The 25,650-nt window shown below is 38.0% G+C and overlaps 2 protein-coding genes across 4 annotated transcripts; one reads left to right on the top strand and one right to left on the bottom strand.

Annotated features, from left to right (window-relative positions):
* Nucleotides 1–2,467: 2,467 nt before the first annotated feature.
* On the bottom strand, nt 2,468–4,684 carry LCMT2 (leucine carboxyl methyltransferase 2). Its single transcript, XM_037054462.1, has one exon. It carries the CDS (start codon nt 4,658–4,660, stop codon nt 2,600–2,602), a length of 2,061 nt encoding a protein of 686 aa, XP_036910357.1. The 5' UTR covers nt 4,661–4,684; the 3' UTR covers nt 2,468–2,599.
* Nucleotides 4,626–24,318, top strand: MAPDA (N6-Methyl-AMP deaminase). Of its 3 annotated transcripts, none has more exons than XM_037054467.1 (11): nt 4,626–4,698; nt 9,966–10,192; nt 10,435–10,565; nt 11,081–11,141; nt 13,814–13,901; nt 16,020–16,101; nt 18,331–18,457; nt 19,305–19,385; nt 21,547–21,685; nt 23,433–23,533; nt 24,039–24,318. In XM_037054467.1, the coding sequence occupies exons 2-11, from the start codon at nt 10,130–10,132 to the stop codon at nt 24,231–24,233; spliced, it is 1,068 nt and encodes a 355-aa protein (XP_036910362.1). In that variant the 5' UTR covers nt 4,626–4,698; nt 9,966–10,129; the 3' UTR covers nt 24,234–24,318. The 3 variants fall into 3 exon arrangements, with proteins under 3 accessions (XP_036910362.1, XP_036910361.1, XP_036910363.1); XM_037054466.1 differs by lacking the exon at nt 4,626–4,698 and adding an exon at nt 4,785–5,051; XM_037054468.1 differs by lacking the exon at nt 4,626–4,698 and adding an exon at nt 4,785–5,051 and having other exon boundaries at nt 24,123–24,318.
* The last annotated feature ends 1,332 nt before the right edge of the window (nt 24,319–25,650 follow it).

The raw sequence follows: 25,650 nt of genomic DNA on the forward strand, positions 1-25,650 counted from the left end.
AAGCTAAACAACAAAACAAACAAGCAAGCAAAATATAACCAAAGACACTGAACTAGAGAACTTCCTGACAGTGACCAGAGGGGAGAGGGGAGGGAATCTCAGGGGAAATAGGGGAGGGATTTAGAGGAACATATATAAAAGATACACGGACAACAACTGAGAAGGGTGGAAATGGGAGGGAGGGGGTGTACGGGGGTGGGATGGGATGGGAGTAATAGACAGAAAACTGTACTTGAAAAATAATTAAATAAAAAAATTGGGGGGAAAAGAAGTAAAGGGCATGCTTATTCTGTAATCACTTACAGAAAAGGTGGTCTTTTCTCTGGAAACAAGTCTGATTAGTCATAATGTACTGTACTGGGCAGTTCTCAAGAGGACAGGCACCACCACCCTAATTTGGCTCTGGCACACATTCACATTCTCTTTATGATCCCACCACCACTCTCTACCCCCAACTCCACCCCACCACCATCTCCTTCCCCCTCCCCCAAGTAATGAAATAATAATGGTTGATGGCACCATCTAAAAGGTAGCATTATAGAAGGTGTTCCTTGGGCTTTGGAGTCATTTTTAGATTAGAATTCTGGTACCATTACGTAGCCGAAAACACTCATTTCATCAATGTTTGCTTTCATATGCTCCTTTCATTTTTCAAAGTTAGAGATTGGCTGTAATGAACTTAGAAACAGGAAATACAAAGCAGCCTTTCCCCCTTCTGATCATATTCCTGCATTATCTAGTACCCAACTGTAGTCTGGCTAGATGTCTAGCTGTAGTAAGCCTTGTTTCCTAGCACTCACTCATGACAACTTACAACTTCCCTTGAAAGTGCTCTCACAGTCTCAGTGAAGCTGAAGCTAGACAGTGATGATCTTCTGGGAGCTTTCATCCAACAAAGCCAACACTGTCTTCTCCATGCACTTAGGTTTGTATTTGCTACTCTATTTTTATATTAAACGCTTTACACATTCATTTATATGGACAGTTATCATAAAAATATTTAGGGAAAAGAGGATTCTGTGGTTGTACTAAATCCATCATGATGTTAACATTGATAGTTCTTTTAGAACGTAGGTACTTACAGAATCTGAGGATATTAAGCTTTCATGGACCAGACTAACAAGAAATACTATAGTGGTACACTTAGTACCATCAAACCCACTACCTTTGAAACACAATTTAGATGAGAAATTAAGGCTTAAATTTTAAGGATTAATACCAGACCTAAGATAATTCATTGATCTCACAAGGCTCACTAGGAAAGATAGTCCATTTAAAGAAGAAAACTGAGGACAGAGTAATAAAGATACTAATTAAAAGGGGTGTGCAGAGTTTAGGGAAGCCAAGTCAAGATGGTTAAGTACCTTCAGCAGTGTTCAGATTCTTCTGCAGTGAAGGAAATATTTTATATTTATATTGTCTAGTACCATAGCCATTAGCCACATGTGGCTATTGAGCACTTAAAATGTGGTTAATGCAACTAGGCCGCTGATTTCTTAATTTTATTTAATCTCAATTAAGTTTAAATAGTCACATAACTAATGGCTATTATACTGAACAGTGCAGCTGAGGCATAGCAAAGAGTTATTACAACTCCTAGGCCTGAAAATGTAGGAAGGAACGATTACTGGAACCTGGGGTGATGCAGATTTAGAGCAGTATCTTATAGAAGAGGATTACATGACAGGAGCTGTGGCTTTTGATAGAATACAGACTTTGCCAACTTGCAGACTGGTAGGGGAAACAATGGGAATACCAACTCACTCTTCCCCGCCCTACAGCTCCCTCTTGTGCCTCTGACTGGCTGAATTCCCCAGAAACTAGAGGGTAAAGAAAACTCAGAGATGTATTCCGAGTCAGCCTCCTCCAGCATAGACCATACTGAAGGGTGGAGAATAGATCTGAAGCAAAACATCATACCATGTACATAACAAATTGAAGCATCAACCGTTTGGTTTATAGGCATTCATGAACCTAAATATGGAACCAGTGGCAAAAATGGAACAAAAGCATGTTTTTCAATAAAGTCCTACAATTATTATTAAAGCTATCCCAGAGTTCTCTGCTGCACAAAATGGGATAATGCTTTAATCAAACTGCAACTGGGTTCATTTTAGGTTTCATTCATGAAGAATGAGGTCAATACTACGACCCTTGAACTATATTCAACCATAGATTCTTACCAAGAATCTGTGTGAAACTTCTTCCAAGGTACCATCTCAAATTACAAAGACTTGGAGTGGAAATTTTTCACTTAACTCAAGCTAAAGGTTATTATAACTCAATAAATGGATAAACACAGATTAGAAAATGGGAGGAAGGCAGGGATCCAAAGGCCCCCCAATTTCTACTCTAGGACTGTATGACCACCCTCTTAAGACAGGCCTCAGGTTTTATTTTTGTACTACCTCTCTGGAGATGGCACATGTTTTAACAACCTTTCAGACTTCACTGGATAGTAGAGCTAATTTAAAAAAAAAAAAAGAAAAAAGATGGGGTATAGAGGGTGTGAGCAGACCTACAGCCAAAGTCAAATCCTATTTGTGGGAACCTTTATTGTCAACTTTAATCGGTCCTGAATATATCAAAAGTCCAGTTCTTACTGCCCAGCCCTCAATGAAGAAAAGTCTAATGTTACTGCATGAGGGTTGAAGTAGGTGCCAAAGGAAAAGCAGTTCCCACCACCTCCAAGGAGCAGAAGCTGTTGATCTTCAGGAAGGAGTATACTGGTATGGTTGTGTAACATCAATGGCCATGGCACACATGTTGTGTCAATCTGATACTCAGAGCTCAATCCTGTAGTCAAATTGATCACAGTCACCCCAGGAACTGAGGGGGAATGAATCCAGACCCCTCCAACCAGCAGAAGATTCCCATTAAGCACATGAGCTGTGTGGGAGTACCTTGGAGTAATGGGAGGCTGGATGTCTACTGATTCCCAGAGGAATCCACAAGTGATTGGTTTCAGGAAAAGTACAGAGCTCAATGGCTCCTCAGAAGCACCTAGACCTCCAGCAATAAGGGCTCCCCCTTTCCAGCTGCAGGCACTATGGGAATGCCGACCTTCAGGTATCTCCCCCTCAACTGAGATCCTGACCCAAGTCATTGTCATTACATGTAGAAAATGCCAGTCACTTAGTACATGTTCCACCACACTTCGACCCCCATACACAAACAAATATTTCTGATTCTTATAGGACACTTCTGTTGTTGAATGCCGCCAACATGACAAAGTGGAATCTTCTTCTGGGCCAGCCTTTGTTACTGTTACATTTAGATCCTCAGTGCTATTATCCTCACTTTTAAAAAAATGAAGTTGGAGAATTCCCAAGGCTGGAGTTACTGGGGACAGTCTCCCTCCCAGAACCAGAACTTGAGTATCCGAAAGTCTTGTCATGGTGTGATAAAGGCGTCCATCCCACTGAGTTTCAGTCCCCCAACTGCATATTTGTTTGCCTTTCCATTCAAAGTCACAGTATTTTGAGAGCAAGTGAAACTTGCTGATTCGGCAATGCCGCCCCTCCTGCTCTCCAAATCCACCTGTACTGAGAATAATGCCTGGGCTCAAAAGGACAGAGGCATGGCCATATCTTTTAAAGTTTGGACCCTGGCTGTCACTAGTGACTACATTGGCAGAGAGGGTCCCTGAAGGGGAAGCAGGATCTACCCGAGGAAACACCTCTGAGGATGGAAACACCAAAGTCTGGGAGAGAGTGTCTCCCTTAGAAGCAGCCAGAATGAAATAGTGGGCACACTTCAGATGCCACTCCTCAAACTCGTCAAAAGGTTCAAGATTTTCCACGCGCCAGCGTTCTTCTGAGGGTACAAAGCAGCGATAGAATGCATTCATGTCCATGGCACGGCAGGCAGTCCAGCCAGCCTGAAGGAAGCGGCGCTGCTGGGACTCCACGTCGGGAAAGCGGTCCAGGCCATGCAAAGGAGAATTTAGCTGCTGAAAATGTTGCTGCATGAATTGGCCAAAGGTGTCATGTGGCCTCATCTGCTCGTAGACCACGAAAAGAGCATTAGGAAAATGCTGGGCTGCCCAGGCTATGAGGGCCGCCGCATTATCCGGCTCCAGGTAGGTCAGCACAGCCTCGGCTAGGAGCAAAGTGGGTGCGGCCGCATCAAGGCCTGCGGCAGCCAGGGCCTTGTCCAATCGCTCGACCTGCCTCAGGTCCAAGCCCAGGATGCGGTAGTCCAAGCTCTCAAAGCACAGCGCAGACGCTGGGTCCCCGCTCTGGAAAGGACCGGTTACTGCGCACAATTCCGGCGTTTTTCGAATCTTCTCCGCTTTGCGCCGCGCCACCTCGGGAAAATCTACCTCCCAGACAGCAGCCCAGGACAGGCGACCTTCAGTTTTGAGGCGAAAATAAAGCGAGTCTGAGCCAGCACCCAGTGACAAGATCTGGGCGCGAAGTCCACCGGAGGCCGCGCCTGTCCGCTCCAGGAAGGCACGCACGCAGTGCCTTACAGCGCGCGCGCGGACGTAGTAGCCGCGGTGGATGAGCGGCGAGCGGCGCGCAGTCCCCGGAACTAGCAATGCAGCAAAGGTGTCGTGCACGTACCCATACGCTGCTAGGGAACTCTTGCTGAGGGCGCTGCTGTCGTTTGTGTGCTGCACTGCTCCGGCTCGACGCCCGCGGCTCCTCGGGCCCATAATCAGAAGATACAGAAGAGCCCCTATCCCTCACAGTGGTGAGCTGCTCTTCTGTTCTAGTTACACACCTCGCGGACTTCTGTAGGAGAAAATCACTCCCCCCACCACGCTGTGACTCCCCTTCCGGGGACTAGTATGCGTCACTTCCGGGAAGAGCGCGCCTCTCTAATCTGAATTGAGGAGGGTGTAGTTTATGCTAAAATTTGACTGTGGTTGACTGATTCTCTGGGACTGCATTTTCGCTGGAAGACTTCTTGCTACGGCCTATTGTGGACACGTTCACCGTGTCAGGGAAGCACGTGTTGTCACTTTTCTACAAGCTTTTCCGTATGAAAGAGAATTTTTATCAAAGTTCTCATAGCTGACTCAACTGTTGATAAGTTTTTGAGAGGTGAGTCTTTGGGGACTGACAGCCAGAACTTGGAGGGAAAGAACTACACCACTGATGTTGGTGAGCAAGTAGAAGAAGGGGTGGTTCCTAGGATACTAACTTCTAGTGCTAATTTACTTAATGCTTTAATCCAGGAGTGTCCAACCTTTTGGCGTCTCAGGGCCACACATTAAATACAAAAGCACTTATGAAAACTGGTGAGCAAAAAAGGGATTTAAGTAAATTCACAATTTTGTGTTGTGCTGCATTCATAGCCACTCTGGGCCAAGGGTTGGACACCCCTGCAGTTATTACCAAAGAGATCCCATTTGAGTCTGAAAGTAAGTCATTGAGGCCAGGCGCAAAATGAACAAACCTTTACAGTGGTTGTGATTCACCCAATAAGTTTCCCCCCACAAATATGTACTATTTCCTGTATTCCCGGCTCTGTGCTAGGTTGACAGTAAACTACTCAGCCCCAGTTTCTCTGCTATAAAATGACTTCCAACGTTCTGTGATTCTAGGGTAGTAAGGGAATCATGGAAGAGAGATAATTATCCTCTCATGATATGGTTTGAGTCTTGTTGGGAGTTTAAAATAACTATCAAACTTCTGAATTGGGAGTTTGGGTGTCTTCACCAGTAGAGAACTGCCTCCAGAGATTATAAATTATAAGGAAATTTATAATTTATTTATTGGGATTTGGAAACTTGGGGCTGAGATGGATAACTATAGGTGTAGCTACCTAGAAGCAGTAGAGCATACTGGTTAAAAGAATGAGTTTTAAAGTCCAGCCAGTTTGAATTTGAATACTGAAACTCAAAAGTTTGAGTCAGGGTAAAGTTTTGTTAGTTGAAAAGTTTCATTTAGGTTTAGTGTTTAAGACCTATTAATAACCTTAGGGAGAGCAATTTCCGTAGAGCAATAAGGGCAGAAGCTGTGTTAATAGTGAATGGGAGATAAGTAAATGGAGGCAGCCATTCTAAATTACACTTTCAGAAAAAAAGGAGAGAAAGAGCAAATAGTTAAAGAGCAAGGTGGAGTAAAAGAAAGCTTTTTTTTGTTTGGTTTTTTTTTTTAGGTGAAAGCAAATACTATACTTGCATGTTAGTCCCCTGAGTGAAACAAGCCAGGGGAGAGGTTGGAGGAACAGAAAAGTGAGATTTACTAGTGGAGTAATGAATTAGGGTATGTGGGAAGAATGGGGTTCTGGGCACAAATTAGTCTAGGAGAATGAATCCTTTTTCTCTGACTCCTGAGGGGAGGAGGGGTGTAGATAAAGATAAGTGGAAGTGTGGGGGAGGGGAGAGAGAAATAGAGGGAATTCATGCCTGATGACTCCTGTTGTCTCTGTAAAGCTGGTATCTGGGTTGTCACTTCAGTGTGAAGCAGTTGGGTATAGGGGAAACCTTGAAAAGTTTGTAATTGCCTTTGAAGGGAATGGGAGAAGGACTTCCCTGAGCATGTTGAGCTGAGGGATCCTCATCTCTAAAATGAGGGGACTAAGTCTGCTTTGTGAGTTGTCTCAAGTTGATTGAGGACCAAAGAGGAGGAAAAAAGAGCTGTAGGACTTTGAAAAAAATATAGTGCTATGGAAATGATATTTTAATGATGTTTGTAAAATATATATGATACAATATGTATATGTGAGAAATATTTTCTTTTTTAAAATATTTTATTTATTTATCTTTAGAGGGGAAGGGAAGGAGAGAAATATCAACATATGGTTGCCTCTCGTGAGTCCCCTGCTGGGGACTGGCTTGCAACCCAGGCATGTGCCCTGACTGGGAATCGAACCGCGATCGTGTGGTTCGCAGGCCGGTGCTCAATCCACTGAGCTACACCAGCCAGGGCAGAAATATTTTCTGGTAAAGAGCAAAAATCAAGAAAAGTGATTCAAGAAGAAAGAGAATAGAATGAAATTTATGATTTGTTTATCTTATGATGGCTTTCTGATTATTATTTTTTAAATCTGTTTGTTCTTATGTAAAATTGGAGTAATACTACCATAGGGGTTGTTGTGAAGATTCAGACAGACACTTAGCATAGTGCTTGGTGCATAGAAGTGCTTAATAAATACTAACAAATATGTTTATTATTCTGAACCCCCTCTATTTATTGTCATGAAAAAAGTACTCTTGACACAGGCAACTTGGCTCTGGTCCTTCTCTAACTTTATAAACTATTAGTACAAACGCAGAAAGATCTTATCTCAGTGTGTTGCCTATCAGTTCCTCACTCTCACCACAGCTTCTTCTGGCCCATGCAAAATCCAGCCTAGAAAAGTTGAATTTGCCAAGGAGTGGTACTATTACTAGTAGTATCTTAGGCAAGGATCAGTGAAACAACAATTATTTTCAAATGTGCAAAGATTGTGCTTGTTTTGGTGGCTTTCAAATCTCCATAGGTTAACATCGTAGCCAGTGCTGGAGGAGGATTTGAATGTGGCACAAAGTAAGGTCAGGATACTAGAGTAGGATGTTACCAGCCTACTATATAAAATATCTTAAGTGCTCTTTAAAAAAAATTATTGATTTTTGAGAGAGAAAGGAAGGGGGAGGGAGGGAGAAAGAGAAACATCAATTTGTTGTTCCACTTACTTGTGTGTTCATTGGTGGATTCTTGTATGTGTCCTGACTGGGAATCAAGAACTCACAACCTTGTTGATAATCAAAACAATGCTCTAACCAACTGAGCTACCTGGCCAGGGCCTCAGCTGGCTTTTGTAGGCTATCATTCTGTTATCTAACCATAAAAGTTCTTTCCTCTTACAATTCATAATAATAAAGCTGTTTTGCAAGATTTTAAAGAATTATTTTATAAACAATTATTGTAAATGATTAATTTGTTGAGTATTTAAAATTTAATTTATTAAATTAAGTAAATTATCTAAAATTATTAGTTATTGAGAATTTTAATTTATTAAAAGTATTTCAAAACTAATCAAGTATTATATGCTTATTGTTAAACCTTAAAATTGCATAAAACTATATGACATAAAGTAAAAATTCTCGCCCCGCCTTTGCCATTTCCAACCCACATTCTAGTGGTAACAGTTTTCTATTTGCTCTTTCATATGTGCTTTAGGACTAAAGATATAAATACATAAAACAGTGTATTTGTATATATACATACATACATGCTTTACATATGGCATCTTTATAAACCATGTATTTTGCACCTTACTTTTTTGGAAGTAATATTATATCATAGAAGTGTTTCATATCGTTAGTTGGGTGGATACATACAATTAATTTAGCTAGTACCCCACTAGTGGGCATTTAGGTTGTTTCCAATTTTTTGCTATTATAAATAATGTCACAAGAAATGTATTTGTATGTATCCTATAAAAGATAAATTCTTAACAATAGAATTCCTGGATCAGTAAATATGTGGGTTTGTGTATGTTGATAAATGTAGCCAAATTGCTTTCCAAAAAACCAAGTTCTGTTCATACCAAACCTTTTACTCAGATCTTCACCATTTTTAGGTATTATTCTTCTAATACCTACATTTTACAGAATTTAGGTATTTTTTCCTAGAAAAAATTAGACCATTTTTAGGTATTATTCTTCTAATACCTAAATTTTACAGAATTTGGGTATTTTTTTCCTAGGAAAAATTCAAGAACCTCAGAATTTTTCCAAGTTACGTCTTTCATGAACTTTAAAAATCAATTTCTAAGTAATAATTTTGAGAGTATTTTGATTAACATTTACTTTGTAATTCAGTTTATGGCATATTGACTTACCTATGTAAGATAAAGTATGTTTTTCCTTTTTAATGACATGTTTTATGTACTTTGGTAGAGATATTAAATATATTGATTAAACATTCCATACTTTTCATTCATTACTATTTACTAAGCACTTACAATGTGGTATTCCATTGAAATGCTACTTTTAACTTATACTAAGTTGGCCTTTCTGTGTATATCTCATGGCTCTGTCTAGTCCTGCACAAACTATTTTCTTTATTGCCTATTTTAATACCTTGGTAAATTATTTAATCCCTTTCAGTGTCAATTTATTATTTTGTAATGTGGTAATAAATGTAATATTTATTTTGTAAGGTTATCAGTGAGATTAAAGATTATATTATTATTATTAAAAGTGCTTGTCACATATCCCATAGGCTCTGAATTGAAACTGCTATTATTATCAACATCATCATCATTAATATATGACAACCCAGAGAGTCAAGGTGACTATGAAAAATCACTAAATTTCATTTGAAATTTTTATCTTAATGTATAAGCCCTCTTTGGATGTATATGCCTCCTTTGGAGGCAAAGGAGGCAAAGGAAAAATTAGGATTTATCATCTGTAATGTGCTAGGCACTGTGTTAGGTACTACACATGGTCCCTGTCCTTAGAAAGCTTATAGTCTGGTGAAGGAGGAAGACAAGTAAGTCAGTGATTGAGAGACAATAAGATAAAGCATTGAGTGAAAGGTAGTCACTGGATTATATGGGAGCATACACGAGGGGAATTTAAATTACTGTATCAATCATCACAGCTACTCTACATTTTTATCAAATTTTTACAAATAAGGAAACTGAAGCTGTGAGGTTAAGTGACAAAGGCCACATGGCTACTGACTGCAAGAATAGTAAAAGGACTAACAGGTCCACCGAAGCCAACGCGCTGCTGCTCTTCCTTTATATATTTTAAACAATTAAAAAATGTAAAATTTTTATAGGCCTTATAAATGTCTAGTTTTAGAAGTAGTTTTCTAGAAAATGCTAATTGGTAAGGACTACACCCAACATTTCAGAATGTAATCCACCTCTTATGTTTTCTTATTTCTGGTTCAGATTATTAGCTAATTTAATTAGCTTTGGAGGGGCTTTTGTCTTTTAAGGAATAAATTAGCAAAATCCTGTTACTTTGCTTTTATGTCAACATCTGAAAATGTTCACATTTGTTTGAACAGGTGAAGGTGAGCCCAGAGCAACATTTATAGCTAATCTTACAAAAATGTGTGAAAATAAAGCAATCTGAAGGAAATTCAAGACCAAAAAATTTGCTGACTGAAATATATTGTATTCTTCATACCAATAAGAGTCTTTGGAGAAGACCTTTTTATTCTGTTAAATCATGATGGAGGCAGAGGACCAGCAGCAATGGAAGAGAACCTTTTACTCAGAATTACCTAAAGTGGTGAGAATTCAACCACAGAATTCTAGAGTGGTTGCCAATTATAATGTCTTCTGTGTTGTTTCTTTTCACAAGAGAAAAGTAAATTTTATAGGTATAATTTGTAAACTTCAAAAGTTATATAGTTAAATGTAATGGGCAACTTGCCTGATGTTTACAGACTGTAAGCATCAAGTACCTGGTATAATGCTATGAATCTAGTAGAATCTTGGTATGTTACACTGATTGTATTCTTTTGTTTTTAGGAACTTCATGCCCACTTGAATGGATCCATCAGTTCTAATACCATGAAGAAATTAATAGCTAAGAAACCAGGTCTTAAAATCCATGATCAGATGACTATGATTGATAAGGGAAAGAAAAGAACTTTAGAAGAGTGAGTTTGTGCAGATTCTGGACACACTTCTTTTTTCTCTATCATTGTAAATAGTGTGTAAGAATTCAGATTTTAATAGTTAAAAAAATAGGGTATCCATTTGGTATGGAGAGTATAACTTGACATACAGCATTTTTTTCAGGTGTCTGGTTATTGACAATATTTTGAATGATTTATATTGTTTGTAAAGTTACACATATTGGACTATTCATTAGACTTGAAAGGATAGGATTATTGATTTTTCCTCTATTTGTTCCTATTGGCAAGGGCCGGAGAGGGGCTGGTGTGGTAGAGAAGGGAAACTGGTATTTCCCACTTAAAAATATCAGTGATGTTTTATTTTTAGCCATTTATCTTTCCAGATCAATGTAATTTTCAAAGAAGCTGTTCTGTGGCTTTTAAAAATAAATGTATAATTACTATTAGCCTAAAAATCTATTGATTCAATTACTTACTGAGTTCATCTTGAGCTTTTGGTAACTAGAGTATTTTAAAGCTTTTCATTAATGTTACAGATGTTTCCAGATGTTTCAGATTATTCATCAACTTACTACTAGCCCTGAAGATATTTTAATGGTAAGAAACAAAGCAATTTTTAGACAAGTTTAAAATTATTAAGTAATTTATGCTTTTTTCTTGTTGCATCATTTGATAAAAAATGTTTTCTGCTTTTTTTTATGCCAACTCTTTCCAAAACGAATGTAAGACATTTGCCTAAGAGCTAGTATCAAAATGCTATATGTTCATTGTAAAAGATATGAGGCTAGAACTAGATGAATATCTTCTGTTAGATGGAGGATAGTATGGAGGAGGAAATCTGGTCCTATTTTCCATAATAGTTAACCACAGATAGAAATTACTTTGATAAGGTTTTATCCCTGTTGCTTAGAAGATTTTTCACTGCCTAGGTGGACGTTATAGAGTGAGGAAATTCAAGAAGTGCCTAGAAATTGAATTATTACTCCTTAGGGAAATAGTTCCTTTCTCTGAGAATGAAGGACTGAAGGACACCACTGTGTTCTCTTATCTGAAGCTCCATGAGACGGAAGACTGGCTTCTATATCATTGATCTGACTTGGATGGCATTTTATTTTTATTTATTTATTTATTTAAATTCTTAGATTATTTATTTATTTATCTTTAGAAGAGAAGGAGAGAGGGAGAGAAACATCAATGTATGGTTGCCTTTCGTGGGTCCCCTGCTGGGAGTTGGCCTGCAGGGAACCAGCCTGCAACCCAGGCATGTGCCCTGACTGGGAATCGAACCGTGATCCTCTGGTTCGCAGGCTTGTGCTCAATCCACTGAGCTACGCCAGCCAGGGCTTGGATGGCATTTTAAAATGTCCTCTTTATAAATAAAGAGAAACAAAATCCTGAGAGTGTTCTTAATCATTAGAAAAAATGCAAAGTAAGAAGTATAACTTGTTTTTCTGAAGAACTAACGTTTGGCTGGTCAAGAAAGAATTTTCCTCCTTGGTCGAGATTGATCCTCACAATAAACAATAAATCACCTTTTGGAGGAGAGTTGAGTCTAAAAGTTTAGTTCAGCAAAAGTTAACTGAGTGCCCATAGTGTTCCAGTACAAGAGGCTAGGAGATATAAAAATAGATTGACGGTCCCTTCACCTGAGGAATTTTTAGTCAGGGCTGAATTGAGATACACAGATGTGGACCCCAAGGAAGTATTCTTGAACGTGGGGTAGGGATCATTCCACAGGCCTCACTGTGGCCTAGGTAAATCTTCCATTGCTCTCATTCCATACTTGCTGGAAACCCTCTGTTACTCATTTGGTTTCACAGGTATCTCACCACCAAGATTAGGGGTGCCCAGAATAGTAGATACGATCACTGAAGTTGCTGAACAGCCACTTCACACCCTCCTTGTCAGTGCACACGTTAACAAATAGGCTTCTGCATTAGTCTCCTGTCAGCTGGGGTAGAATGAGTTGGGGTCTCTGGAGCAATGGCAAGATGCAGGTTCCTCAGCCTACAGAATTGAGGCCCACAGTCTGATGGAGGCAAAAAGCAGCAGTGTAGAGTTCCTAGAGAAGCACTGCCGTTGGGTCTAGTATGTGGAAGGTGCAGGCTCATGCTCAGTGGTGGAGGAAGCAGTGGCATCTTCTTGGTGTAGTGTTGTTGTATTGTTGTAAGGGTGTAGTCTCTGAGGGTGATTCTCAAGGCCTCCTGGTGAATCTGAGCCACCCATCTTATTTATATTATTATAAATTCCTTTACGGTTTTAATTTTAAAAAAAAGATGAGACTCAGACTTTGGATTGCAGTAAATCCACTAAGGTAGTGCCACCCCATTAGGCACTGTCTGCACAACCAGCTAACCCCTTGTTCACTTGCCTGCCAATGGACATGTAATCAAAGCAGGTGAAGGTTATGATACCAACTGTAAGGACTAACTAGGGCATGTTATTACAGTATCCCCAACCTGGTATTTTTTCTTTTAGATTTGGTATTTTTTTAGGCTTGATGTCAGAGAAGGAAAACATACCTTCAGCCTTTACATATAATTCACCCTGGTCATTTAGTAATTTTTGGATTGTTGAAATTTGTGCTAAATTGCATACAGTTTGACTTAAATTTCCTACCTATTTTCTTTGCCTATGAGGAATTTTCCTAAGTACCTCTAAGGAAAATTTAACCCAGCCTAAAGAATTTGTTGAAAAATACAACTTATTCCTAAATAACTTGAGTAAGACCCTTAAGCCATGACTCTGAATGGTACATCAATAATGCCTGATATTAGCAGTTCATTTCCCTATGTGCTTATCTAGTACTGTACACTCATAGATGGTTTTAAATGGTTATAGTCATGCCTCATTTCTGTTTTATCAAATTGTTGTTATCAACACTAGGAAATAGAAAAATGGTTAAAAGGAGGAAAAAACCAAAAAGTGTGAATGATGTGCAGATTTGGATTTATTTATTTATTTATTTATTTTTTTGATCCTTAAATTTTTTTAATTTATTTTTTTATTCTTTTCTGTCTTTTTACTCCCACCCCAGCCCACCCACCCAGATTTGAATTTAATGTAGAAATGATAGAGGGTGATGGAAGCTATTGGAAATTTTGCATTTATGTTGTGATCTCCACCAGGAGTGTGACAAAGCAGATAATCTTAATTACATGACTTGCAAGTCAAATTTAGTGAATGAAATAAAGCTGTAGCATTTGGCACTTTCATTGGGACCCTTAACCTATATTATCAATAATATGTACATTGTTTTTATTTTTCAGGTCACAAAAGATGTCATTAAAGAATTTGCAGATGATGGTGTCAAGTACCTAGAACTAAGGAGCACACCTAGAATAGAAAATACTACAGGTGGAATATAGTTTCTTCTCAGCCAATGTATTCTTCTCTGTGTGCTCTGTCATTCATGTGTTTATAAGTTCAGAATACAACGCACTTACTTTTACTCTATTGTAAAAATAGAATCAACTTTCCAGATTTTATGATATACATTATTAATGAGTGAGTTATTCTGCCCTGACTGGTGTGGCTCCATTGAGCATTGTCCCGCAAAGGGAACGGTTGTTGGTTTGATTCCTGGTCAGGGCACATGCCTGGGTTGCAGGTTCAGTTCCCAGTTGGGATGTGTGTAAAAGGCAACTAATTTATGTTTCTCTCACATAGATATTTCTCTCCCTCTCCCTCCCTCCCTTCCCCTCTCTCTAAAAATAAATAACATCTTTAAAAAGTATTTTTAAAAAAGAAATAAGTTATTTTTTAAAACATTAAGTCAGGTATTATTTGTTTAAGGGAAAAAAAAGGCCTGCAAAATTTTCATTTGTTTTTCTTCACTATGAGAAAAGGACATTTGCTCCTTATAGTTGCACTGTCTTAAACATAGGCCAACTTGCTCTCTGCATCAAGAGCACTTGGGAGACAATGCCACCACTGAGTAGATATAGAATCATGTTTTATGACAGTCACTAAAATGAGGTTATTCAGTCACTTCTCAGGGACAAATAGTATCTTAGGCCAGAAGCAAGCCGTGATGTGGTGGAACCTCTCTGGATGGAGATAAGCAGATCTGGATGTGGTCTGGAGAAATTTCCTGGGACCCTCTTTCCATAAGGGTAGCATCAAGAGATATTATATAGTATCTTCAGGTCCCTATTAGCACTTTGTGACCTAAAGAGATCCTACCAGGTCCTCTTGCACCCTGACATGTGTAGCCTGGTAACCATTCAAGGGGTACAATCTTTGCAACTTCGTATAATAAAGTAAGTGTTGACAACTGGGACAAGCAGCAGTTTCTTTTTATTTTATTTTAGTTTTTAAAGATTTTCATTTATTCATTTCCAGAGGGAGAGGGAGAGAGAAAAAGAGAACCATCAATGCGTGGTGGCTGCCTCTTGTGCGCCCCCTACTGGGGACCTGTCCTGCAACCCTTTGGTTCATAGGTCAGCACTCAGTCCACTAAGCCACACCAGCCAGGGCAGCAGATTTTTATCTCACATTTTTAAAATGCAGAATCAGTTCCAAGTTATGATGGTGAGGGTAGTGAAAGGGTAGGATGGAAGAAACCTGCCAATTATTAGAGCTGATTTGCTCTTTAAATAGAGATTCAAAAGGGAGATGTTAACCTAAGTATGTAACAATAGGGGAATTGTTAAAGGTTAGTGGAATATTAGACAACCATGAAAAATAGCTGCAAAGACACTAATGACATGGAGATATGCTCAGAAGATAGTGTTAAATGACTAAACAAAATACATGTATACCTAGTAGCATCCCATCTAGTAAAAAATATATATGCAAAGAGAATGGTTATCTTTGAGTGGTAGGATTATGTGTTATTTTTATTTTTCTTCTTTATAATTTCCTGAGCTTTACTACAGACTTCCCACCAAAAGTAAGCATATGAGAGTATTTAGGGGAGGTTGTTCTGGAGAGTGCTCTTTCAGAGCCCCCCACAAGAGAACTTAAGTACCCAAACTTTAAGAATATCTCTAGTGGCCTAGATGAGAAACACTGAGCCTGAGCAGAATTGAGGAGAAAGGAATTCAAGATTTTTTTCTGGGCCAGCAGGAAAAGACTCTGCTACTAGAGAAATATACTTTTTGTGTGTTTTTTTAAGGACAGGCTTTAGAATAGCACTGGTTGTTTTGTTAGAACGCTTAAAATTTTTCATAACAATCTGTGAGAGTAATTTTATATCTTTTGAATCTAAGAATAATTTTTAAATGGGCTTATATTTTGTATGTATTTTTAAAATGTTATTTATGTAGCACTTCATTTTTCCCCAAATTTATTAAAGTTCAATTAGTATATACTAAAATATATCAGTATGGGCCATGTTTTAATTCATATTTAATTATGCTTTTGTCTCAACATAAAGTGAAAATGTAATTATTCACATAGGGATGCTACTAGTGTTGAAGGATGAAATAGTCGATGATCTCTTTACATATGTTTTCTTTATGTCCTTTTCAGGAATGACTAAAAAAACTTATGTGGAATCTGTACTTGAGGGTATAAAACAGTCTAAACAAGAAAACTTAGACATTGATGTTAGGTAAGAAGCATTGTACTTTAGTGGTCACCATTTAAAAATCCAGAATGTGTGAAAATTTTACTACCTCGACTGTGGGTATAATAGATTTTTATAAATCAACCAACAACTGATTTTTATCTTATAATACATAAAAACAGAGTCAAGAACCCTGTTCTTTAATGTCGAGAATGCAGAATAAATCCAGAATAAAATAATTCTGAATTTATTCAGATGGCAATAAAATTCTGAGTACTGCTGCTATAGTGAAGTATGATGGCTTTCCATTGCTCTTTAGCTAAAATCTAGACTTCTTACTGCAGCCTCCAAGGCCCTACATGATCTGACTGCCTCTCTTACAGCCTCATCTGGACCACTTGTCACTTGTTATGCACTGGTGTCTCTGTTCCCCAGATAGCCCAAGACTATCCCACCTCAGCACCTTTGTATTTCCTGTAACATGCTTAGAACACACTTTCACCAACCACATCCTTTGATGGCTGGCATATTCTCGTTATTCAGGTCTCAATTCAGCTGTCACTTCCTCAAGAGGGCCTTCCATTACAACTTTATCTAAAATGTCTTCCCCAGATCCTCTAGTCACCCCACTTATTTCCTTTATGGAATTATTTTTAACCAGATCAGAAACTGTCATGTTTTATTTGTGTATATGCTCATCCACTAGGGTGTAAATTCAGCGAGGCCACAAATCTTGTGTTTAGATTCACCGCTATACATGCAGTACTTAGACTAGAACTGGCAGGTCTCAATAGGTCCTCCAAGGAAGAATGCTAGCTGTAGCATTTCTGGCTATTAAATCTCTAAGAATTAATCTTAACTAGACTAATTCTCCAATTTAAAAAACTACCCAAAAGACAAAAATTGAGAAAAGAAGACATACAAATGGCTATTATAATCAGATAATTTAAAAAAAATACTATAGTACCATTTCAACTCCCCCCCCACCAAAAAAGGGTAATAACCAGTGTTTGTGAACTTACACTGTTGTTGATTATGTATAAGTAATAGAACCTTTCCAAAGAGCAATATGTATTAAGATCTATGAAAATATTTTCCCCCTCTGACCCAGTAGTTATCTTCTAAACACATCCTAAGGAAATAGATTGATTTCTGTGTAAGATTCTTCATTGTAGTGTTATTTATAATAAAAGGTAGAAAGTATCCTAAAATGTCCAGCAATCAGAACACAATTACATTGTTATGTTCATGATTTACATTGTTTTGTAACATTATTTAATGGCAGGAGAAATTATTAAGTGAAAGAAAAAAGACATGGAATTTACAGATAGTTGATCCAAATTCTGTAAATAAATAAATGCTGGAGAAATTTCTTTATTTTGAGTAAATAACAAGTGCTGGAGGAAAATTATACAATATTAACAGAGGTTCTCTGAGTATTAGAGTCCTTGTAGAATTCCAACCAGTATATGTATCAGCTATTGGACATATGTTAGAATTAGAATATTACCAATTTTGTCATCCTTATGGAATGAATAATGGATCTAAGCCCCCGATGAAAGAACACAATACCAAAATACTCTTACCAAAAAATTTGATCTGATTAAGCCTCTAGATTAGATCCAATGTCCAGTTTATAGGAAATACAAAAGACAGGAAAACATGCTAGTAACACAGAGATTCAATTAGCAAAATCTAGACTGTGGGAAACTTTATAGGAAAAATTACCTGGTTTCTTCAACAAATAAATTTAAGAAAAGATTTGGGGAAGGTGGGTAAAGGGAATGGCTATAGATTAAAAGACATTGGAAATGCATTGACTAACAGAACTGAACAAACTGTTAAATAATTGAACAAAAAATCATTAGTTAGAAATTTGAACACTTAACTAGCTATTTGATGCTATTTAGGGAATTTATATCTCATTCTTTTTTTTAAAGATTTTATTTATTTATTTACCTTTAGAGGGGAAGGGGAGAGGGAGAGAAACATCAATGTATGGTTGCCTTTTGTGCATCCCCTGCTGGGAGTTGGCCTGCAACCCAGGCATGTGCCCTGACTGGGAATTGAACCGTGATCCTCTGGTTCGCAGGCCTGTGCTCAATCCACTGAGCTGCACCAGCCAGGGCTATATCTCATTCTTTCTAGCAAAGTAAGATGTGTCAGTTAGGCTATATATTTCCTATAGTAAGATGTACCTGTCATTGCTCTCTGGCCATACTCAAGAGTTATCTTATTTATCATATTCATTTTCAATTGTTTCTTTTATTAAAGATATTTGATATCAGTTGACAGAAGAGGTGGCCCTTCAGTAGCCAAGGAGACTGTTAAACTTGCTGAAGAATTCTTCCTTTCTACTGAAGATACAGTTCTTGGCCTTGACCTCAGTGGAGACCCCACGGTAAGTTATTTTTCCTGAATACCTTTTATTTCTAAAAGGTCAGGTTAGTTTGTGTGATAAGGATTGTTCTTGAAGCGTCCTGCATTCTCCAGAGATCCAGTAGACTCGGATGACCAGAATGTCTACAGCAACTGTTCTCAACCAGGGTTCTGTGAAAGAATTGAGCTCTATAAAAAAGATAAAAAGATTTACATGACAGTATTATTTTCTTCCTTCTTCTAAAGATGGTATACAAGCTAGTTCTATTCTATATAGAAGTTAATTCATTATATAAAATGATGTCTAAAGCTAGAGCTTATCTCGTAGAATCCCCAGTTGAGAAAGGCTGGCCTAGAGTTTCTTGAATGTCAGATTCAAGGAGGGTATCTCACCTTTGGCACTGTTGGCATTTTGGGCCAAATAATTCTGTTAGGGGGACTATCCTGTGCATTGTAGGGTCTTTAGTAGCATTTCTGGCCTCTATCCACTAGATGCCAGTAGCACCTCCCAGTTGTGACACCTAATGTTTCTAGACATTGCCAAATGTCCTTAGGGGTGGGGAATTCTGTTTGTTAACACTAGGTAACCTTCCAGAAATAAAATTTGGTGACTGCTATATTTACCTTAGCTAATTGGCCTCAAGATCACTGTTACTTAAGATTTTTGAAGACAGGAACTGTATCTTCGCCAGCTTTGCATTCCCCACACTGTCTAGTACACTGTAGGTGCTTTATAAACAAAATATACAAATGAATCAGTGTGCCAATTTTTTCCTGCCATTATTTTATTTATTTACTGGGACAGAGTACCCAGGTCCTCAATTTGCCCGAAGTTCTTATGCATCCTCATTTGATCTTTTATCTTTAAGGCAGGACAAGCAAAAGATTTCTTGGAACCTCTTTTAGAAGCAAAAAAAGCAGGTCTGAAGCTGGCATTGCATCTTTCAGAGGTAAATAATATTGTAAAATCAGGTGGGAGAGGGTAGATTATATAGAAAATAATAGGTTATCTTTAAATGGCTAAAAATATACCTGGCTTGGAAAAACATTTTTAGAAGGGGAAAGTAGAAATTTTTTTAATATATATTATAATGATAAAGGCATGGCTTGCCTTGGTCCCTTGTGTTACTGATGTTGTTTTTGTGGCTTCTGGGAGAATGGCTGTTGACTTCTGGCACAACTATGTCTTGAAAAACAACCTAATGACATCTTGCTAGAGAAAATGCATGAATTTTCATCATCAACCTTGCCACTAGCAAGCTGACATTGAAAGAAGCACCAGTTCATCTCACTTGTTCTCATAGGGGAAGAGACCTCAATGTATCTATTTCATGCACTAGTAAGAAAAAAAGTAGCTCATCATTATTTTATAAGGCTCAACAGAGAAGGCTTATCAGTCCCAAGGTCCTTGGCAGCATGAACAAGTGTCAGATAATGTACAGGTAATGGCTGGAGAACAGTCACTTTCTTAAGCACATCCCTATGAGGCAACCAAGGGACTCCACTGCACTTTCCCCCATTTTACAGATGGTTTACTTTCTTTTTTTTTTCTTTTGACATACAAAAAAAACTGTACATAATATATACAACTAGATGCATTTGGATTTGTTTCTTAAATACAGGAAATAGTACTTATTCTACTTACCTCATAGGGTTATCTTGAGTATTAGATGGGGTAATATATGATGGCTGGATAGCATCATGATTTAAAGATTAAGGAGAAAATTGGAGCTTCTTGTCATTGCTGGTGGTTTTCATGTCTACAAGCAAAAGGTAGGTGATCTAGTGGCAGAACTTAAAATCTAGGTTCCATACTCTGGTCAAACAGATCTTTGACTCTGGTCAAACAGATCTTTGACTCAAGCTGATACCTGATTGAAACAATTGGTCAGTATAATGAAACAGCCAACACGTGTCACTGTAACCAGTTACCTCTGGTCTTGTGCACAGCATCAAAGCTCTTTACCTTAGTGACTGTTGCTTTTCTTGTTTGATCCATGGTATTAAAACATTTCATTTCAATATGTTACTATGATTTGCCTCTTAGACTGTTAGAAGATAAAAAGCTCAGCTAGACATTTTCATGGTTGGTGTGATATGTATATAGCTAGCCTCATCAAAATAAAACATGAGCTTACTGTGTGTGGAGTCTGGGCTTTGGAGTCAGATGGAGCCAGATTTCTCCATTCTATCATTCACTAGCTCTATGACTTTGGACAACTTTTGTTTAAGAAATATTATGTTTTTAACTATAACAATTATGTAACTGAAGAAAATCCAAGTGTAGAGAACTATAATATAGAAGGAAAAAAATTAAAAAATAAAAGGTCCCCTTTTCAGTTCAGTTGTGCTCCCAAGTCAATCCTGTTAACAGTTTTGTGTTTATATTTTTCCAGACCTTTTTCTCATATATATGAACACACATACACAACACAAAGTACATATACATATGGAGCTATGGCCCTGGCTGGCACAGCTCAGTGGATTGAGCATGGGCCTGCGAACCACACATACATATGGAGTTATGGGATTTTGTTTTTGAAAGTTACTTTTTCTGAGCTATAAATTACTCATGTTAATACTTTGTAAGATTCTTGAGGTTTAAAGGAAAATTTGTCAAAAGGCACTTAATAAGTGTTTATTATTATTATTGGCTATAGTTATTATCATTGAAATGAATCTAGAATATTGGGAAAGGGATGGGAAGATAAAATTCAAAGAGGAGAGCTGGGAAGGTTTAAGTAGTTCAGCTTTCCAGAATGTCTGCATTACCTTCTCAAGGACAAACAGCCTGGCTATAGAAAAAACCACTTTTAAGAACCACTGAAAGACCTGGCTGGTGTAGCTCAGTTGGTCTGAGAATTGTCCTGTAAACTGAAAGGTCATAGATTCAATTCCCCATCAGGGCACGTACCTAGGTTGTAGGTTCAGTTCCCAGTTGGGGCACATATGAGGCAACCAATTGATGTTTCTCTCACATTGATATTTCTCTCCCTCTCTCCTTTTCCCTCTCTCTCAAACCAATAAGCATGTCCTAGGTGTTGCATGAACAAATAAAAGTAATTAAAAAAATCACTGAAAGAGATATTGATGCTCTCTCTCTCTTTTGAGATTCCAAACCCCAAAAAAGAAACACAAGTACTCCTGGATCTGCTTCCTGACAGAATTGGGCATGGGACATTTCTCAACAACTCTGAGGGCGGATCCCTGGATCTGGTGGACTTTGTGAGGCAACACCAGATGCCGCTGGGTAAGGCTTAGGGCTTCATTCAGGTCCTTTAGATAAACCTCTGTCCCTTCCACAGCCAGGCCCTAGAGATTGCAACCCATACGTAAAGAAGTTATGTTCTAAATATATAAATAGCATTTAGAAAATAAAAGATGCATGGTGTATGTGCTTTCTGAGCATTCCTTTAGGTAACTGGAAGTTTTAACTCCCATTAGAGTGGAAGCTCCATGAAAGCAGGGTCCTTATCTGTCTTGTTCACTGTTACATCCCCCAGATCCTGGAACTTAGTTTTATATTGAAATAATAAGGGACATCTAGTATTTTGAAGTAACTTTAACCAAATTCACATGTTATGAAAATATAACATTTACTTAAAAGTTAATTATGGAAAATTCAAAGTATATTTTTATATGTCCATTGACAACTACACACTTGTCTACATATATATACCTGGAGCTGTTTTTGTCTAACAGCATATATTTATGAAGTACCTACTGTGGTCCAGTCAGTCTTCAAATTGCTGGGAGTAGAGCAGTAAATAAAAGAGACAAGCTTTCTCAAGGAACCTATTCTAGCATAGGTAGAGTCGGTAAACAAATGTATTAGAAAATATCATTGTTAAGTTCTTTGAAGAACATTAAACAGGCTGATACAGTGATGAGATAACCACTTTTGGTTGGATGGCTGCGGAAGGCCTTTCTGGAGAGGGAAAGAAGCAATTGACTGAATGATAAATTAATTGAATTTACAAATTTACCAATTTGCAAGAACACTTATGTAGGTATGTGTTTTTTTTACCTTTTTATTGAATTTTTTGGAGTAACACTAGTTAAAAAAATTATCTAGGTTTCAGGTGTACAATTCTACAATACATTGTCTCTGTCTATTGTATTGTGTTCACCACCTCCAATTAAGTCACCTTCCATCACCATTAAACTATTTATAGAATTTTCAGTAATTCATAACGAATGAGCCTTTTTTTCTTTTTGAGGAAATTTTTAAACATCAACAGAACTAGAGAAAATAGAAACCATGGTGATAGAGATCTTACTTGGTATGATGGCTCAGCTCTGCTTTCAGCGGAGTGAGGGGCAGATTGGTTGTGCCTTTCCTTGGACTGAGTGGCCCTGTGTTGAGGCTGCCTTACCCAAGGGGGCGAATGCTGTCCATCAAGTTGGTGAAGTATTTTACTCTGCCTAGGGAGGTTTTGGTACAGTGTTTCAAAGCAGGAATTTGCTAATGGAAGTCATTCTTAAGATGGACTTGCAGCAGGCAATGATTGATGGTGGTCTGAGTGAAGGTTAGGGGTTTTCCTTGAAGCCATGGAAAAGGTCAGTTTCTGCTACTGGCTTTTTATAATACTGTAAACTCTCAAGCAGTGCTGCCATTATCTTACCTTTATTTTAGCCTTCACTTTAAGACCAGGTAGAAGTGTAGCAACTCTCAGATAATCAATCCCCTCCCTGGCTTCTTCATGTGACTGTCTTTAACACTCCTCTTTTTTGTCTATTTTGTAGAAGGAAGAGGGAAGCACATGACTGTGAAGGGGATATTAATTATTATATCTGCCTGGCACAGTCGCTACCATAAGTTGCACATTTCCTGCACAACCACACTATTTGAATTACAAATTTTCACACATAAGAAAAGGTCAATTTTGTAAAGTAATGAACTATTAGCATAGTTTGGAAAGGTTTCTCATGTATCTGCTTAATGAATGAGTCTACTAACCTGCTTTTAAAAAAGGCTTTTCTCCCTTTTCATCTAGAACTCTGTTTGACCTCAAACATCAAAAGTCAGACAGTTCCATCTTATGACCAGCATCATTTTGGATTCTGGTACAGCATTGCCCATCCTTCTGTGATCTGTGTAAGGTGTTTTGTATGAAGTATTTTGTTCTTTTTTAGTCCCTGAGTTGCATTAGTTCAGACATTCAATACCTAGCTTACTGCATTGCATGCCTGAGGGTAATAAGGCCCAAACAGAGTGAGAGGGGGCTGGGGCATAAGAGGCTGTAAAGGGCCAGGGTGACTCTGGTTTGGCTCTACCTGGGGGAACACTAAAAATAAAATAGTGATGCCTGGCACGCATCCCTTGAGATTGTGCTTTATATGATCTGGAGAGCATCCAGATATGCTTTAAAAGCTCCCTAGGTGATTTTAATACACAGCCATGATTAGAGCACTGCTTCAGAGTGTGTATGTGTTTTAAGGGTAAACAAACCTATTTAGTTATAGAGGCATGGATATATTTATAAGCCTCTGTTTAGGCTCTTAAAAGCATGGTGAATAGGAAAATACGTGGACTCTAAACAAAAGTTGTTTTTTTAAAAAATAATTTTCTGATTCATTTTGAAACTTTCTTATATTGGCAGACTGATGATAAGGGTGTTTTTGCAACACACCTTTCCCAAGAGTACCAGCTGGCAGCTGAAAAATTTAATTTGACCCCGTCGCAGGTATGGGATCTGTCTTATGAATCCATCAACTACATCTTTGCTTCTGAGAGTACCAGGTCTGAACTGAAGAGCAAGTGGAATCACCTGAAGCCCAAAATGTTACATTTTTAAGCTGAAACGAGGTGAATTACTTTTGAGTATGCGTTGCAATCAAGATCTTCTTGCCATATTCCTCTTAGTAAACTATTCACCTCTCCCTTTGAAGAATAGTAGCCAATTAGCATGGGCTCCATCACCAGTACCTTACTCGTGGTGGGTGCTCAGTAAATATGTTTTAAATTGACTAACAGACTCCAAGGTCTTACGTAGCTTATCTATATGCTGCTTACTAGAAGGGACCTGAATGTTGCTGCTAAATTCCCCATTCCACCACTGATTTTTACTTGCCCTTCTGCATTAGTGATCCTAAAACTTCAGGAAATTCAAAGTAGTTTTTCATCAGGAAAAGTTTTGGAATTACTAGTTTAAATAAAGTGAGGAGGGGGAAAACAGATCGCTTCCAAAACCTTCAAGTTTTCCAGCTTCTGACAACAGCTCTGTATTTTGTTGTGCTTACTATAATCAGACTCTCTTAAGTATTCCCCAAAATTGTTGACTCAAGGCTACACTGCATTCCATGGGCTTTTGTGAATATCCAGTAGTCAGGGTTCATCTACTTTAGGAAACTCTAGTGACAGATAAAGCTAGCTGCTGAGATCTGGCTTTCTCCTTCTTATGATTAATTCCTCTGGAATCAAGTTTCCAGGGTTTTTTTTTAATGTTTCTACCTTACCTTTTCTCTTCTTTTACTTTGACCATGTGGAGTTATGCTGGCCAGATGCTTCTTGAGCTCTATTTTTTTTAATGTTTCTACCTTACCTTTTCTCTTCTTTTACTTTGACCATGTGGAGTTATGCTGGCCAGATGCTTCTTGAGCTCTAGGGTACTTTAGGCCTCTATTTCCAGCCTTTATTATTTTTTGTCTCCCCTTCCCTTGACCTCACTTTATCCCCACTCCCTATTTCCAGCCTTTAATCTGATTTCCAGTAGTTCCAAAGTTTTGTTTCTGAAAGACTCCATGATGGATGTAGGAGGAATTTAAACTAATTAAAATATTTCCATATAACACCTGTTATTTAAGCACCATAATGTCACAGAATGCTCAATAACAGTATACATCAAAACTTTGAGACATGTATCTCACTGGATAGCTATTTGAATATATATGAATAAAGTTTTCATTTTAGATTTTGAATTGAATAGAAAAAGAACTGACCCATCTTTATGTTCATACCTCATCTTCCCTACATGGTCAGCATAAAAACAGTTCTCTACAGAGTTGACAACACTCAGATTATAGTAGAAGGAAAATGGCAGCAACATCGAGACTATATATGTTATTAAGGTCTATGGCTTTGGCCATAGAGCACAAACAATAAAAGGAAGAAGGATGGCATGGGGAAAATAAATGAAAAGAAGTGACATCAATAGGGAAATAACTGATGGAGATTAATATGACTGCCCGGCTCCTGCTAATACATTCTTACTT

Source organism: Sturnira hondurensis, unplaced genomic scaffold (genome assembly GCF_014824575.4).
Source record: "Sturnira hondurensis isolate 20B ecotype Veracruz unplaced genomic scaffold, ASM1482457v3 Scaffold0008196, whole genome shotgun sequence".
Taxonomy (NCBI): Eukaryota; Metazoa; Chordata; class Mammalia; order Chiroptera; family Phyllostomidae; genus Sturnira; species Sturnira hondurensis.

Bases quoted from the DNA above. Each gene is read 5' to 3' on its own strand.
- LCMT2 (XM_037054462.1), bottom strand. From the start codon at position 4,660: ATGGGCCCGAGGAGCCGCGGGCGTCGAGCCGGAGCAGTGCAGCACACA.
- MAPDA (XM_037054467.1), top strand. From the start codon at position 10,130: ATGATGGAGGCAGAGGACCAGCAGCAATGGAAGAGAACCTTTTACTCA. The intron at 13,902-16,019 runs GTGGAATATAGT...TGTCCTTTTCAG, and splicing joins TAGAATAGAAAATACTACAG to GAATGACTAAAAAAACTTAT. The intron at 18,458-19,304 runs GTAAGTTATTTT...TTTATCTTTAAG, and splicing joins ACCTCAGTGGAGACCCCACG to GCAGGACAAGCAAAAGATTT.